The following is an 18,955-nucleotide window of genomic DNA, read 5'->3' on the forward strand; positions in this document are numbered from 1 at the left end:
CTACTTCCTTTCATCAAGTTCACTGGGCACATTTTATTGTACCTTAAGAAGCCATAGCCGCTAAGCTGGACTACGAATTTCGCGCCATCATGGAGCCCGAGGTTCATTGCCGTGCTCGGAAGAGACCGCTATGGTTCCTGTGCCAGATAAATCCAGTCCACACTCTAATATTCAGTTTTTGTAACATCTGTTTCAGTATGGGTGTGAAACTTGGTCTCTGACATTAAGAGAGGAACACAGACTGAGGGTGTTTGAGAACAGGGCCTTGAGGAGAATATTTGGACCGAAGATAGATGAAGTGACAGGAGGTTGGAGAAAACTGCATAATGTGGAGCTTCATAACGTGTACTCTTCTCCAAGTATAATTAGAATCATGAAGTCAAGGAGGATGAGGTGGGCAGGGCATGTAGCACGAATGGGGGAGACGAGGAATGTGTATAGGATATTGGTGGGAAAGCCAGAAGGGAAGAGACCACTGGGAAGACCAAGGCGTAGGTGGGTGGAGAATATTAAAATGGATCTTAGAGAGATAGGATGGGATGGTATGGATTGGATTGATCTAGCTCAGGATAGGGACCAGTGGAGGGCTCTTGTGAACACGGTGATGAACCTTCGGGTTCCATAAAATGCTGGGAAATTCTTGAGTAGCTGCAGAATTGGCGGCTCCACCAGAAGGGCTCAACTCCATGAGTAAGTAAGTAATTATAGTCTGAGCTAAGCAGAGGTCTGCAAAGTGTTCCAACTAATGCGTTCTCACCTCCGCAGCTGGCGGCAAGATGCCCAGACATCTCATTAGTATCTGTTTGCAGATAGTAATAACTGTGAAGCTCTGATTTGTCAATCCATGTAATCAAATATTTAAGGATTCTTCAAAGGATCTCGAAATACTACACAGGCCGCTGCTCTTCTTGATACAAGTTAAGTATGCTGCTCAGCAACTGCAGCGTTACAGTGAGTGGTTTGTGTTTAGATCGGCGGTTCTCGGCTGCTACCTGTCAGATGGATGTCGCCCGAAAGTGTCATGTATGGGCGATTTACCCTGGAATCCGACGTGTGGTCATATGGCGTAGTCCTGTGGGAGATATACAGCATCGGCAAGCAGCCCTACTACGGCCAGTCAAACGAAGAGGTAATTGGGTTCTTAAGTTCAGAACCAAGTAGTACAGCACGCATCTGGCAGACATCACTGCATGAACAAAATCAACATGTCGCTTGCGCGCAGAGAGCAAACCGGAAATGCTGAATTCATGAGTGGGCAGGCCGGATAGCACGCATAGAACACAGCTGATATGTGCACATTAATGCGACTTGTTACACAAGAATATAACTGTCACTTAGGACATGCATTCATAAAGACAGAACAATTTAAACAATTGACGTGTTATCTTCCGCATTAGAAAGGCATGGAATCGGACGAACATGTAAATAAGATAGAAATGTTGCCTCTTAGGGGTAATTCACGTAAACATAAGGAAACTCAAGTGAAACTTTCGTAGCCCTAATTAGGATATTCAAATTTGTTTTATTATTCTCTTTCAAATCGTAAAATTGACAGTTTGCCAATACGGCGTGTAAGTTTTCAGGTAACATACGCTGTGAGAAACAGCAGATATAAGGATGTTAGATTATTGCATATTAGGAGGAAGGAAAATGCATATGAATGCGCCTTTAGTACAGCAGAAAGAAACACATTATCAAATTTACACTTATGAAAGGTGAGAGAAAGACCGACTTCAATATGGGGAATCTTTCTTGCCAGTATAACTGTTAAGAATTCAATTGATGCAAAGTAATCAAGCGGAATTAACTCACGGAGAAGGCAGCGCGTGATATTTTGCCAGCTGATGAGCTCATAAGCAATAGCAGTACGTTAATTTCCGTCAGAATGTAAACATTGGTACTGGAAATCATGACATAAAGATAGGTAAGAGATGTTTTGAAAATGTGGCACAGTTCACATATTTGGGAAAAAACGATAACAAATCAAAACCTGATTCAGGAGGAAATTAAGAGGAGACTGAACTCGGGCAATGCTTGCTACCGTTCAGTCCAGAAACTTTTGTCTTCTTGTCTGCTGTCCAAAAACATAAAGACTAGAATATACAAAACTACAATTTTTCCTGTGGTTCTGTATGGGTGTGAAACTTGGTCTCTGACATTAAGGGAAGAACATAAGACTTTGGGTGTTTGAGAACAGGGTGCTGGAAGAGAATATTTGGACCGAAGAGAGATGAAGTGACAGGAGGTTGGAGAAAGCTGCATAATGAGGAATTTCATAATTTGTACTCTTCTCCAAGTATAATTAGAATGAACAAGTCAAGGAGGATGAGGTGGGCAGGGCATGTAGCACGCAGAGAGGAGAAATGCATATAAGATATTGTGGGAAAACCAGAGGGAAGGAGACCACTGGTAAGACCAAGGCGTAAGTGGGTGGACAATATTAAAATGGATCTGAGAGAGATAGGATTGGATTGATCTGGCTCAGGGTAGGGACTTCTTGAGGGATCTTGTGAGCACGGTAATAGAACCTTCGGGTTCCATAGAATGCTGGGAAGTTCTTGAGTAGCTGCACAATTGGCGGCTTCTCAAGAAGGGCTCAGCTCCATGAGTGAGTGAGCGAGCATTAACATTTTACTCTATAAGCCGAATCTCGTAAAGTCAGCGCACAATCAGTTCAAACATTTGGCGCCAGAACAAAACATGATGCGAATTAAAATTTCATCCCTCCTGAATCAGCATCAGAGAACTGGTAGGAACTTTATTAGTTATATCGTCGATGCTAAAGGTTTTCTGGGACAGGATGGTGCAATTAATGCAGACTTTTTTATTGCTTGTGGAGTGGGACTAAGTTCTTTGTACAGCGGCCACTTCTGGCCTATTGTACCAGCCCCAGATGAGAGGTGAGGGTGATTGTGGAGCAATTGGTGGAATGAAGATTGGCAGGAGAAACCGAAGTACTCGGAGAAAACCTGCCCCAGCGCCACTTTGTCCACCACAAATCCCACTTGACCAGACCCGGGAAGCCAGCGACTAACCGCTTGAGCTATGGCTCGGCCCGATGCAGATTGTTACTGTTATGTCCTGCAAACTCTTCGATACCAGATCAAAGGAAGCAGCAAGTAGGTTTTCTCTTCATAGGACATTATATGGTTAATCTCTGAATGGAATGACCAATTTGGATGGGATATTCTCCCCCAACTTCCTTATAATTCTTATTTGTCATCCTGTGACAGCCATCTCTTTGCATTGCACAAGAAGAACACCGAGGAGACAAGAAATCCAGATCTAGTGGCAAGGTGAAAAGGCAGACAGAGTAATGTCAGTATCAACGGAAAATTTTCAGAACACTGGGATAAACGTATTCTGAAAGAGGGACGTTTTCTAGAAAAGTTTGTTTGAATGTGTTATTTACAGAAGTTTTAATTTGAAAATATAATGGTCAGGTCAAATTTGAATACTCAACAATACAGACTATCACGGAAATATAAAACTAAGTAAGGTTTTCCCGTACTCATACTAAGAGCCCGAATGGACAGGACAGTAACTTTCACATAAGAAACTTCTGGTCATAAGCTCCAGCTGGGGCTCGACACCAAGACAGACAGACTAACCGACCGTCAGTCGCAATGTGACATTGACTTTAACTTGTTCAGGGCAGTTACGAGTAGTAATAGCGGCAGAAAGACGCGAACAGGCGAGCAAGTCAGTTCTCGGTAGGAGAAAACCACAGGAAATTAGTAGTTGAAGAATAATTAGAAGTCGACCTGTGAAGACTTGACGTGTGATTTTAAGACTTTATTTGTGTATAATAACTGGAATGTGTAGTTCAGTGAGACTGTTATAGTCCCTGTGTTATAAATCCGTGAAGACTAGCGCACTAGCGAATATTTCCTTTCATTAGCTGAGAAAACATATTCCAATAATAATAATAATAACAACAACAATAATAATAATAATAATAATCCAATAAACTATCTGTCACGTGCCTTTAACAATTCATTTCCAAATATAAATCTCAAATTCTCAACAAGGAAGGAAATTGAAAACATTATTAAATCCCTTAAGCCCAAAAATTCACATGGATATGATGAAATCTCTACCAAATTACTTAAAGCAAGCTCTGTTCACATCAGTTCACCCTTGAATCATCTATGTAATAAATCTTTATCATCAGGTACTTTTCCTCAACGCTTAAAATACGCTGTAATGAAACCACTTTTTAAAAAAGGAGAGAGAAAATGCATCTCTAATTACAGACCAATATCCATATTGACTTCATTCTCAAAAGTCTTTGAAAAAGTTATGTATAATAGACTACTTGAACACTTAAATTCTAACAACATATTAGTCAAAGAGCAATTTGGATTTAGGAAAGACCTAACAACAGAAAAAGCAACCTATGAACTAACTAACGATATTTTAAGTGCTCTCAATGACAGATTAATTGTGGGAGGGATTTTCTGTGATCTAGCAAAAGCTTTCGATTGTGTTAATCATGATATCTTACTATCGAAATTAAATTTCTATGGAATAACTGGCAAAGCTAATGAATGGATCAAATCATACCTCAAAAACAGGTATCAAAGAGTTGAAATAAATAATAAAAACTCCAGTCATAATGCATTTTCAAACTGGGGAATTATAAAGCACGGTGTTCCACAAGGATCAATTTTAGGTCCCTTACTTTTTCTTCTCTACATAAATGATCTATCTAAAACCATCAACAATAAATCTAAACCAATTCTATATGCAGATGACACTAGTATAATATTTAAGAACTCTAAATTTGAAAACTTTAAAAATGACATAAATATTGTATTTGAAGCCTTAAACAGATGGTTCGAAGCCAATTTACTCTCATTAAATTTTGATAAAACCCATTACATATCATTCACAACTAAAAACAACCACCAAATTGATCTGGACATCAGTTATGCCAACAAATTAATCTGTAAAGTACTTGATACAAAATTCCTTGGAATACATGTAGACAGTACACTGTCTTGGAAAATACATATTGAACAAATTATACCTAAATTAAATGCAGCTTGCTATGCGATGAGATCAATTAAGCCTTTTATGTCACAGGAAACATTGAAGATGGTTTACCATGCCTACTTTCATTCTATTATGAACTATGGATTAATATTTTGGGGGAACTCTTCACATAGTGTAATAATTTTTAAAATACAAAAGAATATAATTAGAATCATTACAGGATGTAGAAGTAGAGATTCATGTAGAGAATTATTTAAGAAATTAAAAATTCTACCTCTTCAATCGCAATACATATTATCGCTTCTCTTATTTGTTGTTTACAACAAAGATAAATTCAAATTAAATTCTGATGTCTATAACATGAATACTAGACAAAAATATAACTTCCACCTACCCTCATCAACTTTATCAGTATATCAAAAAGGAGTCTACTTTACTGGCATAAAAGTGTTCAACAATCTGCCACAAAGTATTAAAAACTTGGGCAATGATACTAAAAAGTTTAAATCAGAGTTAAAGAATTATCTACATGCTCATTCCTTCTACTCTTTAGATGAATACTTCAATGTAAATAGAGAATGATGTAAAATTAAGTTATATTAATTTTTAAGCTAAAATTGCCTGTACTTATGTATGTAACCTTTTGACTTGTTCTGTATCCAAAGGTACTAACCTGCTTAGGATTTATAGAATGTAAATAAATTCAATTCAATTCAATTCAACATAGACTGAAGATATTAGTGCGGGGTGATTGTAAACTGTGTAAAGCAGCAATAATATAATAATTAATTGTAGTTACGACCTGTAGGTGGTTAATAAATCCAATTACCAATCCGAACCCCGTCTTCAGTCACCCATACACGTGACAATATATTTTGCTTTCAGGTGGTGAAACTTATCCTACAAGGAATTATGTTGATACCTCCAGAGGATTGCCCTCAAGTCATCTGGGATCTGATGCGTTCCTGCTGGAAAACAGAACCAAGAGACCGAATTCGGTTTCCAGATATCTACATTCGCTTGAAGAAGGCCCAGGAAGAAGCAGAACAGTCTCCTGCAATCACATCAATGCCATTATCGCCCTCGCTGTCATTATTTCCTCCACAAATGAATCAACATTGCACATTATCATCATCACCATCTTCATCTTCATCATCATCATCATCATCATCATCATCGTCGTCACCATCCTCATCCTCATCATCCTCATTTATGCCCCAGTCAGAGCCACTACCAAAACCTCCGGGAGCATTGCCATTACAGGACTTGGGCACCAAAACAGCAGAACTCTTAGACAGAGAAAACTACTTGCTGCCACAAATACCTCCTGCATCAAGGCGTGAATACTTGCAACCCTTACCAGACTGATGAACTTTCATCAGCACTCTTGTGTTGTGGTCTCTCAAATTATTCCGTGGGCCTCATTATTCCTAGTCGAATGAGTTATCTATCTGTGGTGTTGGAAAATCGGAGTGAGATTAAATATACTCAGAGCTTATATGGAAAGCAGGAACTGTGTCATACAGCATTTCATAAGTAAATAACTAGATGCAATAGAAAAATTATTAATATTGATTTTTTTATAATTACAAGAAGTAATGATCAGAGCATAAAAGGCTCTCTTAAAAATTATTTTTCTTGTTTCTAAATATAATTTATGGTGTAAGTTGTGTAAGAATCGTGATATTCATTGTACTTATTAATGGAATAATATCTTTTCCCTGATTCACCTGATATTTTTGTTAAACCCTGATTATACATCATGCCAATTAGTCATGTACACATGGCAGCTCTTCTCCCCATACAGGCAATAGTAACCACAAAATTCTGCTGAAAGTTCTTTTCATTCTACTGTCAATGTTTGGCACATTCTAAATTCTTCATGTTACTAACATTACATTCAGGACTGACATTTACTTCATTTAGCTAAGAAATAATTAGATGCACTGTATTTTGAAAGACAAGGGGTAATTTGTAATTTTGTTACATAATTTATATTTTCAGTGAACAAAACTGATTTTATGGACAGTCTGGTTCTTGATGCTGAACATATGCAATCCCTAATGAAGGTAATATACACGTAGTATTCTGCCAGACAGCTAGTTTTCTGACTCTTATTGTTAACTTTGTCTCCAAGTAAGATTTTCAACAGAAAGTGAAAAGAACTGTAATGATTCCATTTTCAGATAACTCCACCCTTATTTCAGGTGAAATTTCATATACAAATAATTAAATCAAATGAATCACTGAGGCCATGGATTAATATTATTAATAAAATAATTTTGTTTGTAAATGTTTATTTGAGGCATAATAGATCACTGTGGTCACAGTGCAAGGGCCAAGAAGGCCCACCCCTTATACTCGTACAACTGTTTATTTGCAACTGGTCTTGCAACATGATTTTGAATATGTAAATATGGGTACGATCAATTACAGTATAGTAGAATGAAATAAGCAGTCTATTAGCATTTTAGCATGCTTCAGTTACATATGTGCTGTGTACAAATTGAAACAAACCAATGAACCCATATATTGATATTTGTAGCTATCTGCATTGGTAAGAACACTTCGGGCTTCAAGATGATATTTCTCCAGGTAACTGAGCTTAATCATCTGGTTTCACAATAGTGCAAGTGAATGAACTGCCTGCGATGTTTAACATTATTTCAAACAATTTTAAAATTCAGCAAACCCTATATTACCTGAAGAAAGCAGTCTTCTGGGATTTGGCACCATGTATATGCGGTGTTAACCAACGTTTCGGAGGAACGTATCACATATACACGGTGCCAAATCCCAGAAGACTGCTTTCTTCATAGTGACCGCTGTGAAAACCTCAAATCCTATGTTACCTCTTCACACAATTCTCATCACATGACTGAAAATGAATCAACATATTACAATTCAATTTGTTCTATGTAACAGATTACATCATCACATCCAACTTTAATTATTATTATTATTGATGCTCTCACTAAAAGTCCAACATAGTTACTATATTATTGAATAATTATAAGGATAGTAAATTTCTACACTTTATTTGATGCTGTTATTCACAAGATAAGGGGTTTGCAGAAACTGTTGATCCAGAAAATTTACTCAACACCAATAAAGAAGGTACAAGTAGGAAATTGAAGCAGGAGTTAGAGAGAAACATTACAGCATTCAAAATCTGTCAAGATGTTAGTGCATGATAATTTAAGAACAGAGCTTCTCTTCATGCCCATAAGGAACCATGATCCCAAGATGTCTTAAATGAGTAACAAGGATGAATTATAATTTTCACTTCATGCATCCTGCTGTGTTACAATATACAATTTCTTTATTAAAACCATCACAACACAACTATATTAAGGTCAGTGCCTAGTTTGGCTCTACTACATGCTTCGGCTATTAAAAGCCATCATCAGGCAAATACATGGCTAACATATATACACCACTGAACTGCAGTACTAATAAAATTGGATACAATAATATTAATTATATTAAAATACTTGGCATAAACATACAATAAATTAGATTATATAAAACAAGAATAAAATTCTTCGAGTGATGCTTTACATCAGGCATGTCCAACACGTCGATCGCGGGACAATTTTTGGTCGATCTCATAGGCCTATAAGGGAATTATACGTGAAAAGCTTGAAAATTCACTTGTAATATAATATGATTATATTCAGATTTTGAAGGGAAAGTAGGTATTAGTCATTCCTATTTTTCTGTTCTTAATGAACAAGGTAGGTCTGTACTTTCAATGCATGTTGCTTTTACAACAAACAAGTGTCGTGTTATTTTTACCAATATTTTTGCTTAAAGCGAGGTACGACAATAGGAGGAGGTGGTAGATCACTGGCAGTTTTGACACTAAAAATTCGATCACAACCTGTTTGAAGTTGGACATGCCTGCTTTACATCATCGAGTCAGTCGTTGGTTTTTGTGATTTTGTTGTGTTCCCACGGACAAATTGGAGTATTCTATATTTTGTGTATATATAATAAACTGTTTTGGAGGCTCGTGATGTAGATGTAGTAATATTAATGTTAATCTGAAAATTATATGAAAGTAATAATATTTTGTTATAATCAACTTTCATATCATTTTCAGATTAACATTAATATTACTACATCTACATCATGAGCCTCCAAAACAGTTTATTATAGATAGACCAATACAGAATACTACAATTTATCTGTGGGAACACAACAAAATCACAAAAACCAACGACTGACTCAATGATGTAAAGCATCACTCGAAGAATTTTATTCTTGTTTTATACTATAACTTTTGTTTTATATAATCTAATTTATTGTACGTTTATGCCAAGTATTTTAATATAATTAATATTACTGTATTAAATTTTATTAGTACTGCAGTTCAGTGGTGTATATATGTTAGCCATTTGCCTGATGATGGCTTTTAATAGCCAAAACATATAGCAGAGCCAAACTAGGCACTGACCTTAATATAGTTATGTTGTGACGGTTTTAATAAAAAAATTGTATAAGGATGAATTATGTAATAAATAGACACTGAAAATTACATGCCATATGTGAACTTCATTTAAATTATGATACAACAATTTAAATGTAAACAACTAAATCAAAAAAATGTTATTTTAGAATGTACCATAAAAGTAACAATACATAGTTAGTTAATAACCAAAAATAACTAATGTAAATTATACAATCATATGATTTTAATGATTATTCATAAATGCAACTGTACAGATAACACAAATAAGTGTACTAGGTGGTTCAAATATGACCGGGACTGATTTTTTTGTAAACAAGCCACACTGCGCAGCAGCTGTGGGACCTTGAGAGAGTGAAGCCAGAACCTCCACCCTCCCTCCTGTTAGGGTTAGAACCTGTTCAGTCCTGTCTGGAAGTTGCTAGAGTGATCAGTGAACAGAAGGTACCGCGGAGCGTGGAACAACGCATTCTGATCAAATTCCTCGTTGGAGAAAACGTCCCGTCCACTGAAATTCACCACAGACTCCAACAACAGTATGGGGAAGAGTGTCTCTCATGAACCCGTGTGTTTGAGTGGTGTAAGTGCTTCAGAGAGGGCAGAGAGCGCGTGGAGAATGAACCGCATGATCGTCGGCCGCGAACATCCGTCACCAAGCCAAACATTGATCGTTCAGACGCACTTATTCATGAGAATAGGTGCATCATTATAAAGGAACTTGGAGCAATGCTGTCCATCAGTGTTGGTAGTGTAGAAGACATCATGAATTACCACCTGCACTATCGCAAGGTGAATGCATGGTGGGTACCACGCACTTTGACGGACGTGAACAAAATGGTGCGCATGCAAGTTGCCAGTCGTCTCCTACAGCAGTTTGAAGACGAAGGTGATGCATTTTTGAAGTCTATAGTGACCACCGATGAAACGTGGGTACACTACTTCATTCCCGAGTCCCAGCAGTCATCACGGGAGTGGCGGCATACCAGTTCTCCCAAACCCAAGAGAGCGCGGAGGAGCTGTTTGGCAGGAAAAGTGATGACAACGTTCTTCTGGGACTGGCAGGGGGTTATCCATGTAGACTTTCTAACAGATGCCAGAACAGTCAATGCAGCTTATTACTCAGACCTCCTGGCAACAGACGTGAAGGAAAAGATCCAGTTCAAGCAGAAGACAGGTGGAAAGCGGGTAGCCTTCCTTCAAGACAATGCACGCCCCCATACAGCCAAAACAATGGAAACCCTCCGGAAATTGAAATGGAACCTTCTGACACATCCATCGTACAGTCCCGATTTGGCACCAAGTGATTTCTACCTGTTCGGAAGGCTCAAATCAGACTTGCAAGGCATGCGGTTTGTGGACGACACAGTCATCCAGAATATTCGGGAGTGGATACGCCGCCAACCACAAAACTTTTTTGAAAAGGGCATCAGGATGCTTCCAGAACGTTGGAAAAAATGTGTTGACTCCGGAGGGGAGTACGTTGAAGACTGACATGTGCAAGTAAGTGCTTGGCAATTTTGGTTTAAAAAAAAAATCAGTCCCGGTCATATTTGAACCACCTTGTATATGTGGCTACTTGGTATACAAGAATTTTATGTGATATTATCAGCCGCTTTTCAAAAAAATTCAGTGATAATTTTTTAAAAATAATATGACTATGCCAAATAAGTATTTTTAAAAATATCAGCGATAAAATGTACTTTGACCCTTCTGAAATTATGTATGAAGAAAAAGGATTAAAAAATCACTGACACTATAAAAATACTATAAAATAAATGCAGTGATATAATTTTATAAGAAGTAAGATAGATACATGTATGACAAATATTTAGCTTTTACTTCCTTCTGAGTTTTACATGATAGCATATAAAACATAAACAACTTATAAATGTCAACAAACAGTTGTACTTCAACAGTTGTAAAAGTACATGATAAAGTTAAGCATGATAATTTTTTAGAAATTTTGGCAATTTGAGGACACAGGGGACATAATCCAATGACATGCAAGAAATTACTCTCATGTTTAATCACATCCAACATCTGTGCATCTACATCTGCTTAAAGAGAGGTGTAAACCTGAGTACATCTTTTGATGTCACAAATAATTTTCCAGATGACACTTTATTTTAAGGGCATGGGTGAGCCAGTCAAGAGACTACTGATAAATTTGCTTTCTATTTTGGTGGTAATGTAAAAACAGTGGGAACAAAAACATGCAGAGATATACCATAGTTATTTTACTAAAATACCAATAATAAAGAATTCTCCCTCAGTTGTCTAACTTGTAAATTGTTGGTCTGTAAACCAAACACAAAGTAGGAGTTCTTCCATTCCTTTGGTTCAAATTGTCTGAACCAAATAAAAGGATTATTTCAATATTCTTCAGTTTGTATCTAAAACAAAGTTAAGTGTGTGTACACATGTGTGCACATGTAGGTGTGTGTGTGTGAACATGCATATGTGTATGCTGTCAAATAAGAAGAAAACAAAATACATGATTTCGGTAAAATTTAAGTAACTTCACCACCCTCTGAAAAAAAAGATTACAAAATATAAAAGGATACGGAGAGTTCAGTCTTCTGGGATATATTTCTGCGTAGTCCTATAAAAGTCATCTGACATTTTGGAGGAACATATCACCTCCATCTTCAGGGACTAAGAGTAAACCAAGCAAGAAACCAGTAGGAAACAGGCAGTAAACAGAGCACTGCTTCCTGCCTGCTTCATGCTGGTTTCCTGCTTAGCATTTGATTAAACCCTGAAGATGGAGGTGACATGTTCCCCTCAAACATCAGTTCACTTTTACCAGATGATATGGCACTGTGTTCCAGAAGACAGAACTCTTCACAACCATCACTGTAAGAACCTCAAAACCTACATAAAAGGATTTAACATAATAATGTAATAATGTGCCTGTACATTAAACAAAAATAAACTACAAAATGGTTTAAGAATTAACATCTTTTATTAATATGAACGTTCATTGTGGCCCATACAGATCTAAAAAATGATGAAATCATACACACTCTGACATCCAAAGTGCCATTAATGCAAAGTCAGATTTTCCATTTCTCATCTTTCACACTGAATTGCAATGTAGTTCACCTCAATCATAAGAATAAACATGTTTCTTCTGTAAGAAGGTAGTGAAAGCAATTCTTAATTTATGTGAATTTACAATTATTTTTAATTTGCATAATTTATAATTGTTTTATCAGGGAAACAGTTAACAGATTTACAAAATCTTAATTTCGGAAGACAAACTGTTAGATTTTCTGAACAAGTATGAAAATATTGTCTTTTAATAACATAGTTTTTTGTCAGGTCTATTTTTATCATTAAATATCAGAGAATTCAACAGAATAATATTAATTTTATATGAATATATGCCTACTGAGCAATAAAAGTATTACATCAATTTAGCAAATAGATTCATTTGTCTCTAATTGCCAACATAACTCGCACAAAATTCAGTCCTGTTTTAAAAAGCTCAAAAACAGATATAGTTTTCACTAATTCTGAAAAACAAATTTTAACTTTCCTCCATATATTCTGCATTCTGAACTTAGAGTAATATAACAAAATACTGATTATGGCCTAAATGAAAAGACGGTAACCCTGATTGGATTTATTACCAAGAAGCAATATTTTACTCCTCAATATTAGAACAATTTCATACTAAATTTTATAAAAATTCATTTTAGAAAATCCCAAGGACTGAAGTTCAATGAGTCTAAATCTGTGTAACTAATTTGGTCATGCAAATTTCTCATCATAATATTTTTATTGAATGACTACATTACCACCATCTGCACTATCTCCAGAATATCTCATGCATACTACTGAACCCTGTTTATGCCACTAGTTATACCGAAGACATAGCTCATAGTCATTAAATGTTTTGGCATCAATATTTTCTTTCCTGCATCTTCTGCCTACATTTGGAAACACGGCAAAGTGTTTGGTATGTCATTTGAAATTGCTTTTAGAACATGTGGCCAGTAACACATTTCTGACTTTTCTCGCTTGATTCATAAATTTACAGTTGTCAGTATTGTTGCTGGTCTATGAATTATATTTCTGTTACATTTCCAGAGTATAGTCAAGGGGGGCTAATATTTTCTTAGTCAGTATGTATACTGGCAAACATGTTATTCATACTGGAAAATTTACAAAGAACCAAAAGTCACATATCTGCCAATGTAGGGTATGTTTCAACCTTCAGGCAAAAACAGAATGTGAATAGAGAATAAAAGTGCTGTGCAAAACAATCCCTATATGGATATGTGGCTCATTATGGTCTAAACATACTGTGATATTCTGATGTAGAAAGTAAATATGTATATCTAATTACAAAATTTACTGTTGCAATTTTACACAAGGAATTGTACTGCGAGCACAAGAAATTAAGTATATCAGTGATGAACATGCTACTTTCATTTATTCACTAAAATCAATGTCATAAGATTAAATACATATGATTTCAACAGATGTACAATGTATTCTATGACACAATAATATGTATTGTTTAAATATTTGTGATATATTTTTAAAGTGAATGAATAATCCTGGGAATAACAAGTGCCTTATGGTAGAAATGGAAAAAGAACATTTGGATATAAATTCTAAAAGTGGTGTATTCAAATGTCTGCCATAAGTTGCCCGTTATACTGTTCTCAAGCATTCTCAAACCAGGAAATATACAATAAAAACAAAAGTTGGTTCTTTAGAACATTTTAAATCAATATTTGAAGAGTGTACTCAAATTTAAAATACATATATTTTCCAAACGAATTCTTCACGTTCTGCACATCTCATCGTCCTTGATCATTTATTTCAGAACAAATCTATGAGTGGCGTTATAGATACAAGGCAGTGTCAGTAAATAGGTCACAAATGGAAGTAAAACGTCTGTAACAGATGTAATAGGTTTTCTATTTGGATCAGTAAGTAGCAGCATAGTCCAGCTTCATGACAGTCTAAGTAGAAGACAATCATGAACATTTTCATTGCCTGGTTTCAGTCATCAAAATGGGGACCGTGCTTGAGGGGTGTGCTACCGAAGAGCAGAGTCTTGTTGTGCATCTTGTTGCATGTAAACGGACTCAATGTGAAGGACATTCATAAAGAAATGTTTCCTGTTCGCTGTGTGAAGTGTTTGCTGCGTAAAGCGGATTACAACCGGGTCAAGAAATTCCCTCAAGACATTCGAAAGTCACAGCTGATGCCCGACAGACTGCCCTGATATTATTGCGGAAGTAAATTCAACACCCTTGAAAGAGAGAACCAGAAAATAAATAGTGAAACCACTGCTCAATTTCAACATCTATTAGAAAATGAAATGTGAAAACCTGTTTTCAAAAATAAGGATACAAATTATAAGTTTAACTCTTTTTTATATATTTCTCTAAATACCTTTGAAGCCAGTTTTCCTATGCAGAATAAAAGTGTAAGTAGAATAAAAAACACCGGATTACACAAGGAATAAAAATATCTTGTAAACATAAAAGGCATCTGTATGTAGATAGCAGGAGCAGTAATGATCCCTATATGAGAGCATACTTCTACATAAGGTATTGCAAAATCCTGAGTAGTTATAAGAGACGCTAAAAGGCAGCATTACTGTAGGCTTATAGCAAAATCAAATAATCAGATAAAAACAACCTGGAATACAATAAAACATGAAACAGGAAAATCACATTTGACTGAACAGATACCATCTCTCCTTATAAATGATGAAAAAGTTAAGGACCCAGAAGGAAATGAGGATATCTTCAATACTTTTTTTCTAACAATTACAGAAAATCTAAATTTGCATCAAGAAGTGAGAGATAATGTCATTTCATTTTTAACAGAGGCATTTCCTAGAAAATTCCCTGATATTAAAACCATTCTAACCACTGAAACTGAAATAAAAAGTATAATACATTCCCTCAAAACAAAAAAAAAAAACACTTGAGGTTATGATGGAATAACAAATAAAATTTTAAAAGTTTGTGCATCTCTATTCAGTAGCCCACCAACTCACATCTGTAATCATTCACTATCCACAGGAATCTTTCCTGATTGTCTTTAGGATTTCAGTAATAAGACCTATATATAAAAAAGGGGACAAGACTAGTATGTCAAACTAGAAGCCAATTTCGCTGCTAACTACTTTCTCTAAAGTACTTGAAAAAGTTATTCACAATAGGTTAAGCCATTATTTTCAGAATAACAATATACTAGTCCCAGAACAATTTGGCTTTCAGAAAGGAATTTCCATTGAAAATGCAGCCTTTAAGTTGAAAGACAGTGTGTTGAAATCTATTAATAAAAAAATGCATGTTGGTGGAATATTCTATGACTTGGCAAAGGCTTTTGTTGTGTAAATCATGAAATTTTATTAGCTAAATTATATTTTTTTGGCATTTAAGGAACAACATTAACTTGGTTCAGATCCTACCTGACAGATATAAAACAAAAGATTGAAATTAAATCATCAGATTCAATCCAAAGTACCTACTCAAACTGGGGAATAATAAAACATGGAGTTCCACAGGGGTCAATTTTAGGGCCTTTGCTTTTCATAATTTATATAAATGACCTCCCTCCTACACTAAGGACCTCATCAATACCTATAATATTTGCAGATGATGCTTGTGTTATAATTTCTGGTAAAAATTTAGATGATTTCTGCATGTTATCAAGCAAGGTTCTTTCCCAAATGAGTAAATGGTTTTCTGCAAACAAACTATCCCTGAACCTAGAAGAAACAAATGTAACAAAATTTATAACAAAAAACACAATATCCATTAAACACTGCATATAATGATAAATATATAGAAGAGGGAGTAAACACAAAATTCCTTGGTTTGCAAATTGATAATCATTCAAACTTGTAAAACCATATCGATCAGTTGATTCCAAAGCTAAGTAGAGCATGTTATGCAGTTAGATTCATGTTACATATGAGTAACACTGACACTCTCAAATCAATCTACTTTGCTTACTTTCACTCTTTAATGAAGTATGGAATAATTTTCTGGGGTAATTCATCTGCAAAAGAAAATTGTTAGAATCACGATGGGTGTCAAATCCCGTAATTCCTGTAGAGATCTATTTAAGAGACTACAGATCTTAACTTTTCCTTGTGAATATATATAGTCATTAATACACTTCATTACAAATAACGAAGAACACTTTCAGATAGATGTGGATGTACAGTGTTAACACAAGACACAAACACTGTCTTCATAAACCAACTGCTAACCTCTCAGAACCTTTCAGAAAAGCTCATATTATGCTGGGATCAAAATTTTTAATAACCTGCCATCTAATATCAAAGGTCTTATGTATGAAAAAGCACAATTTAAAATAGCACTGAAATGATACTTAAATACACACTCATTCTATGCTGTTGATGAATACCTATTGTCTAGAAAATAACTTATGTATCTTCAAATAGCCTTCTGTGCAGTCACTGTGTATTCTTGGTTTCTCTTGTGTGAGAACTCTACTGGGACTGCACATGTTTTGTATTTATATGATATATTCCACATCCTACAGTCATTTTGACTAACTTTGGATCCCTGGAATGCAATGTAATGTAACGTTAACGTTTACAGAACTCAGAACAAGGGTCGACATTTCCAACAGCATATAAACACCCCAAGCACAACGTAACTTTCTTAAACATTTCTATTGCACTCTGTACTGAAATTCATCCGTGAACATTTCTCTGTCCCCCATAATTTGACATATCTTCCCATTTGACATCACCATCATTAACATCGCTCTCAAATATCATTACCGTCATTCACTAATGTGTCAATACAGAATTGTTATCATCACTGTCTCAATTCAATAAACTTACTTCTGAATTACTTATACCTAAAATTTCTGCCAGTTGCTGCTCTGTTAGCAAAACTGACATGTCATACTAGTCACCCTATTGCAGTCAATTCAACAACAAGTTGTTGCTTAGACTTGAGACAACCTTGCATTCAATATAAAACATTATTTCATGGAATGAATATATACATCAAACTTTACATGGAACTATAATTTTCAATGAATTCATCCTGTTGTGTATCACATATTATTTCTTACTGAAAACCGTTTTCAGTAAGAAATAGTTTACATGGAACATTGAAGTACCATCCTTCATTGTAATGCTGATTCAAATGATCGCAGACTTGGTAATGTCCCCCAACACAGTTATGCTGTATTTAATAGAAATTAGTTTGAAATACGTTTAAAGTAAAGGTAAAAAAGGTAAAATTGTCCCTGTGCTTAAGCACTACACCATGTAGGTGTATGGGGGAGTGGATGTATAGATTGACAAATATGTTTAAAGTTGTTTAGAAAAGTCTTTTGCCACGTACTATGCTGTACTGACAGTATATGTCTTTAGCTCGGTACACTACCATTCTACTATGGGAACACAGGTGTGCTGTCAGTTTAGAGGGGGCTTGCCAGCTCTTATATAGCTCTGGCATGAGGCAGTTTGTCAGAAGTGAAGCCATGATTAACAAAAAGGTGGGATGCTGAACATTACAGGACAATGATATTATTTGTGAAAGGAGGTGATGAACAATGTTTGAGAGGAAGGCGGTCCTAAGATGGGGTGGGAGAAAACTTTCAACAATCCCCAGACATGTGGTCTAGAAGATTTTCCTTCATTCTTCTTTCCCTCTTTTTCTCTCAGTATGTCCGTGAAGGAAGTGCAGTCATTGCTGGATGAAGGTCGTTCAGCCGTGAATTTGGGGAAAGGTGTGAAGACAGGCTTTACTCTGTCCATATTCATTTTCATGTTTATCTTGTTAATTTGGCAGCTTCCATCATGCTGAGGGGACAGTAGGTTTGGGCATTATCCATGACCTCTAGTCTGTCAAAGTCAATATTGTGTTTTGTCTCTGCAGAGTGTTTGGGGAGAGCAGACTGAAATACTGTAGTACTATAGTAAACTGCAGTGTGTGTGAATTACTCGTAGCGATAGCGCAACAGTTACTCGTAATTCCAAGTTGTAAGTGTGCAATAAATCTGATAACCAATCAAAACTCCATCTATAATCACTCAACAAAGTGACCTTCCTGGTGTACAAAAGAGTAGTGCTAAATGTTCTATAAGAATGGTGAATATCTGTGAAAGTCTCCTGTCATCTGATGATCCACAGGACCTAAACATTCTTACAGAACACTGTGTTAGCACCACCTCCCAACCATGCCATCAATGATCGCATTTGCAGGCTAGTGAAGAAAAAAATGCATTCACACAATAAAGAAAACGTTTTACAAAACTGCACCTCCACCAAGGTAGGACAACCAACTCAAAGTGCAAAGTTTACAAAATGCCCCGCTCATGCTGAAATAGTATGTACATCAGCCAAACTGGCCACCACATGTCCCCCAAGCCTTGGGAACATGCTAGACACCCCATAGAGATAAAAGCACTGACCACAACAGAACAAAGGTCACAACCAAGATCTGGACCTACCATATCCAC

General features: G+C 36.0%; 1 protein-coding gene across 2 annotated transcripts in view; it reads left to right on the top strand.

Annotated features, from left to right (window-relative positions):
• The window catches only part of LOC111870603 (BDNF/NT-3 growth factors receptor), a 149,107-nt gene extending 141,819 nt beyond the window's left edge, over positions 1-7,288 (top strand). The window contains exons 9-10 of one of the 2 annotated variants that reach the window (XM_033753926.1): positions 971-1,129; positions 5,884-7,288. In XM_033753926.1, the coding sequence (XP_033609817.1) occupies positions 971-1,129; positions 5,884-6,366 (642 nt within the window). In that variant the 3' untranslated portion in view covers positions 6,367-7,288. The remainder of the gene's footprint in view (positions 1-970; positions 1,130-5,883) is intronic. The other variant, XM_023863025.2, reaches the window with a different exon arrangement.
• Positions 7,289-18,955: the final 11,667 nt, after the last annotated feature.

The sequence above is a fragment of the Cryptotermes secundus genome, unplaced genomic scaffold (genome assembly GCF_002891405.2).
Source record: "Cryptotermes secundus unplaced genomic scaffold, Csec_1.0 scaffold363, whole genome shotgun sequence".
NCBI classification, from domain to species: domain Eukaryota; kingdom Metazoa; phylum Arthropoda; class Insecta; order Blattodea; family Kalotermitidae; genus Cryptotermes; species Cryptotermes secundus.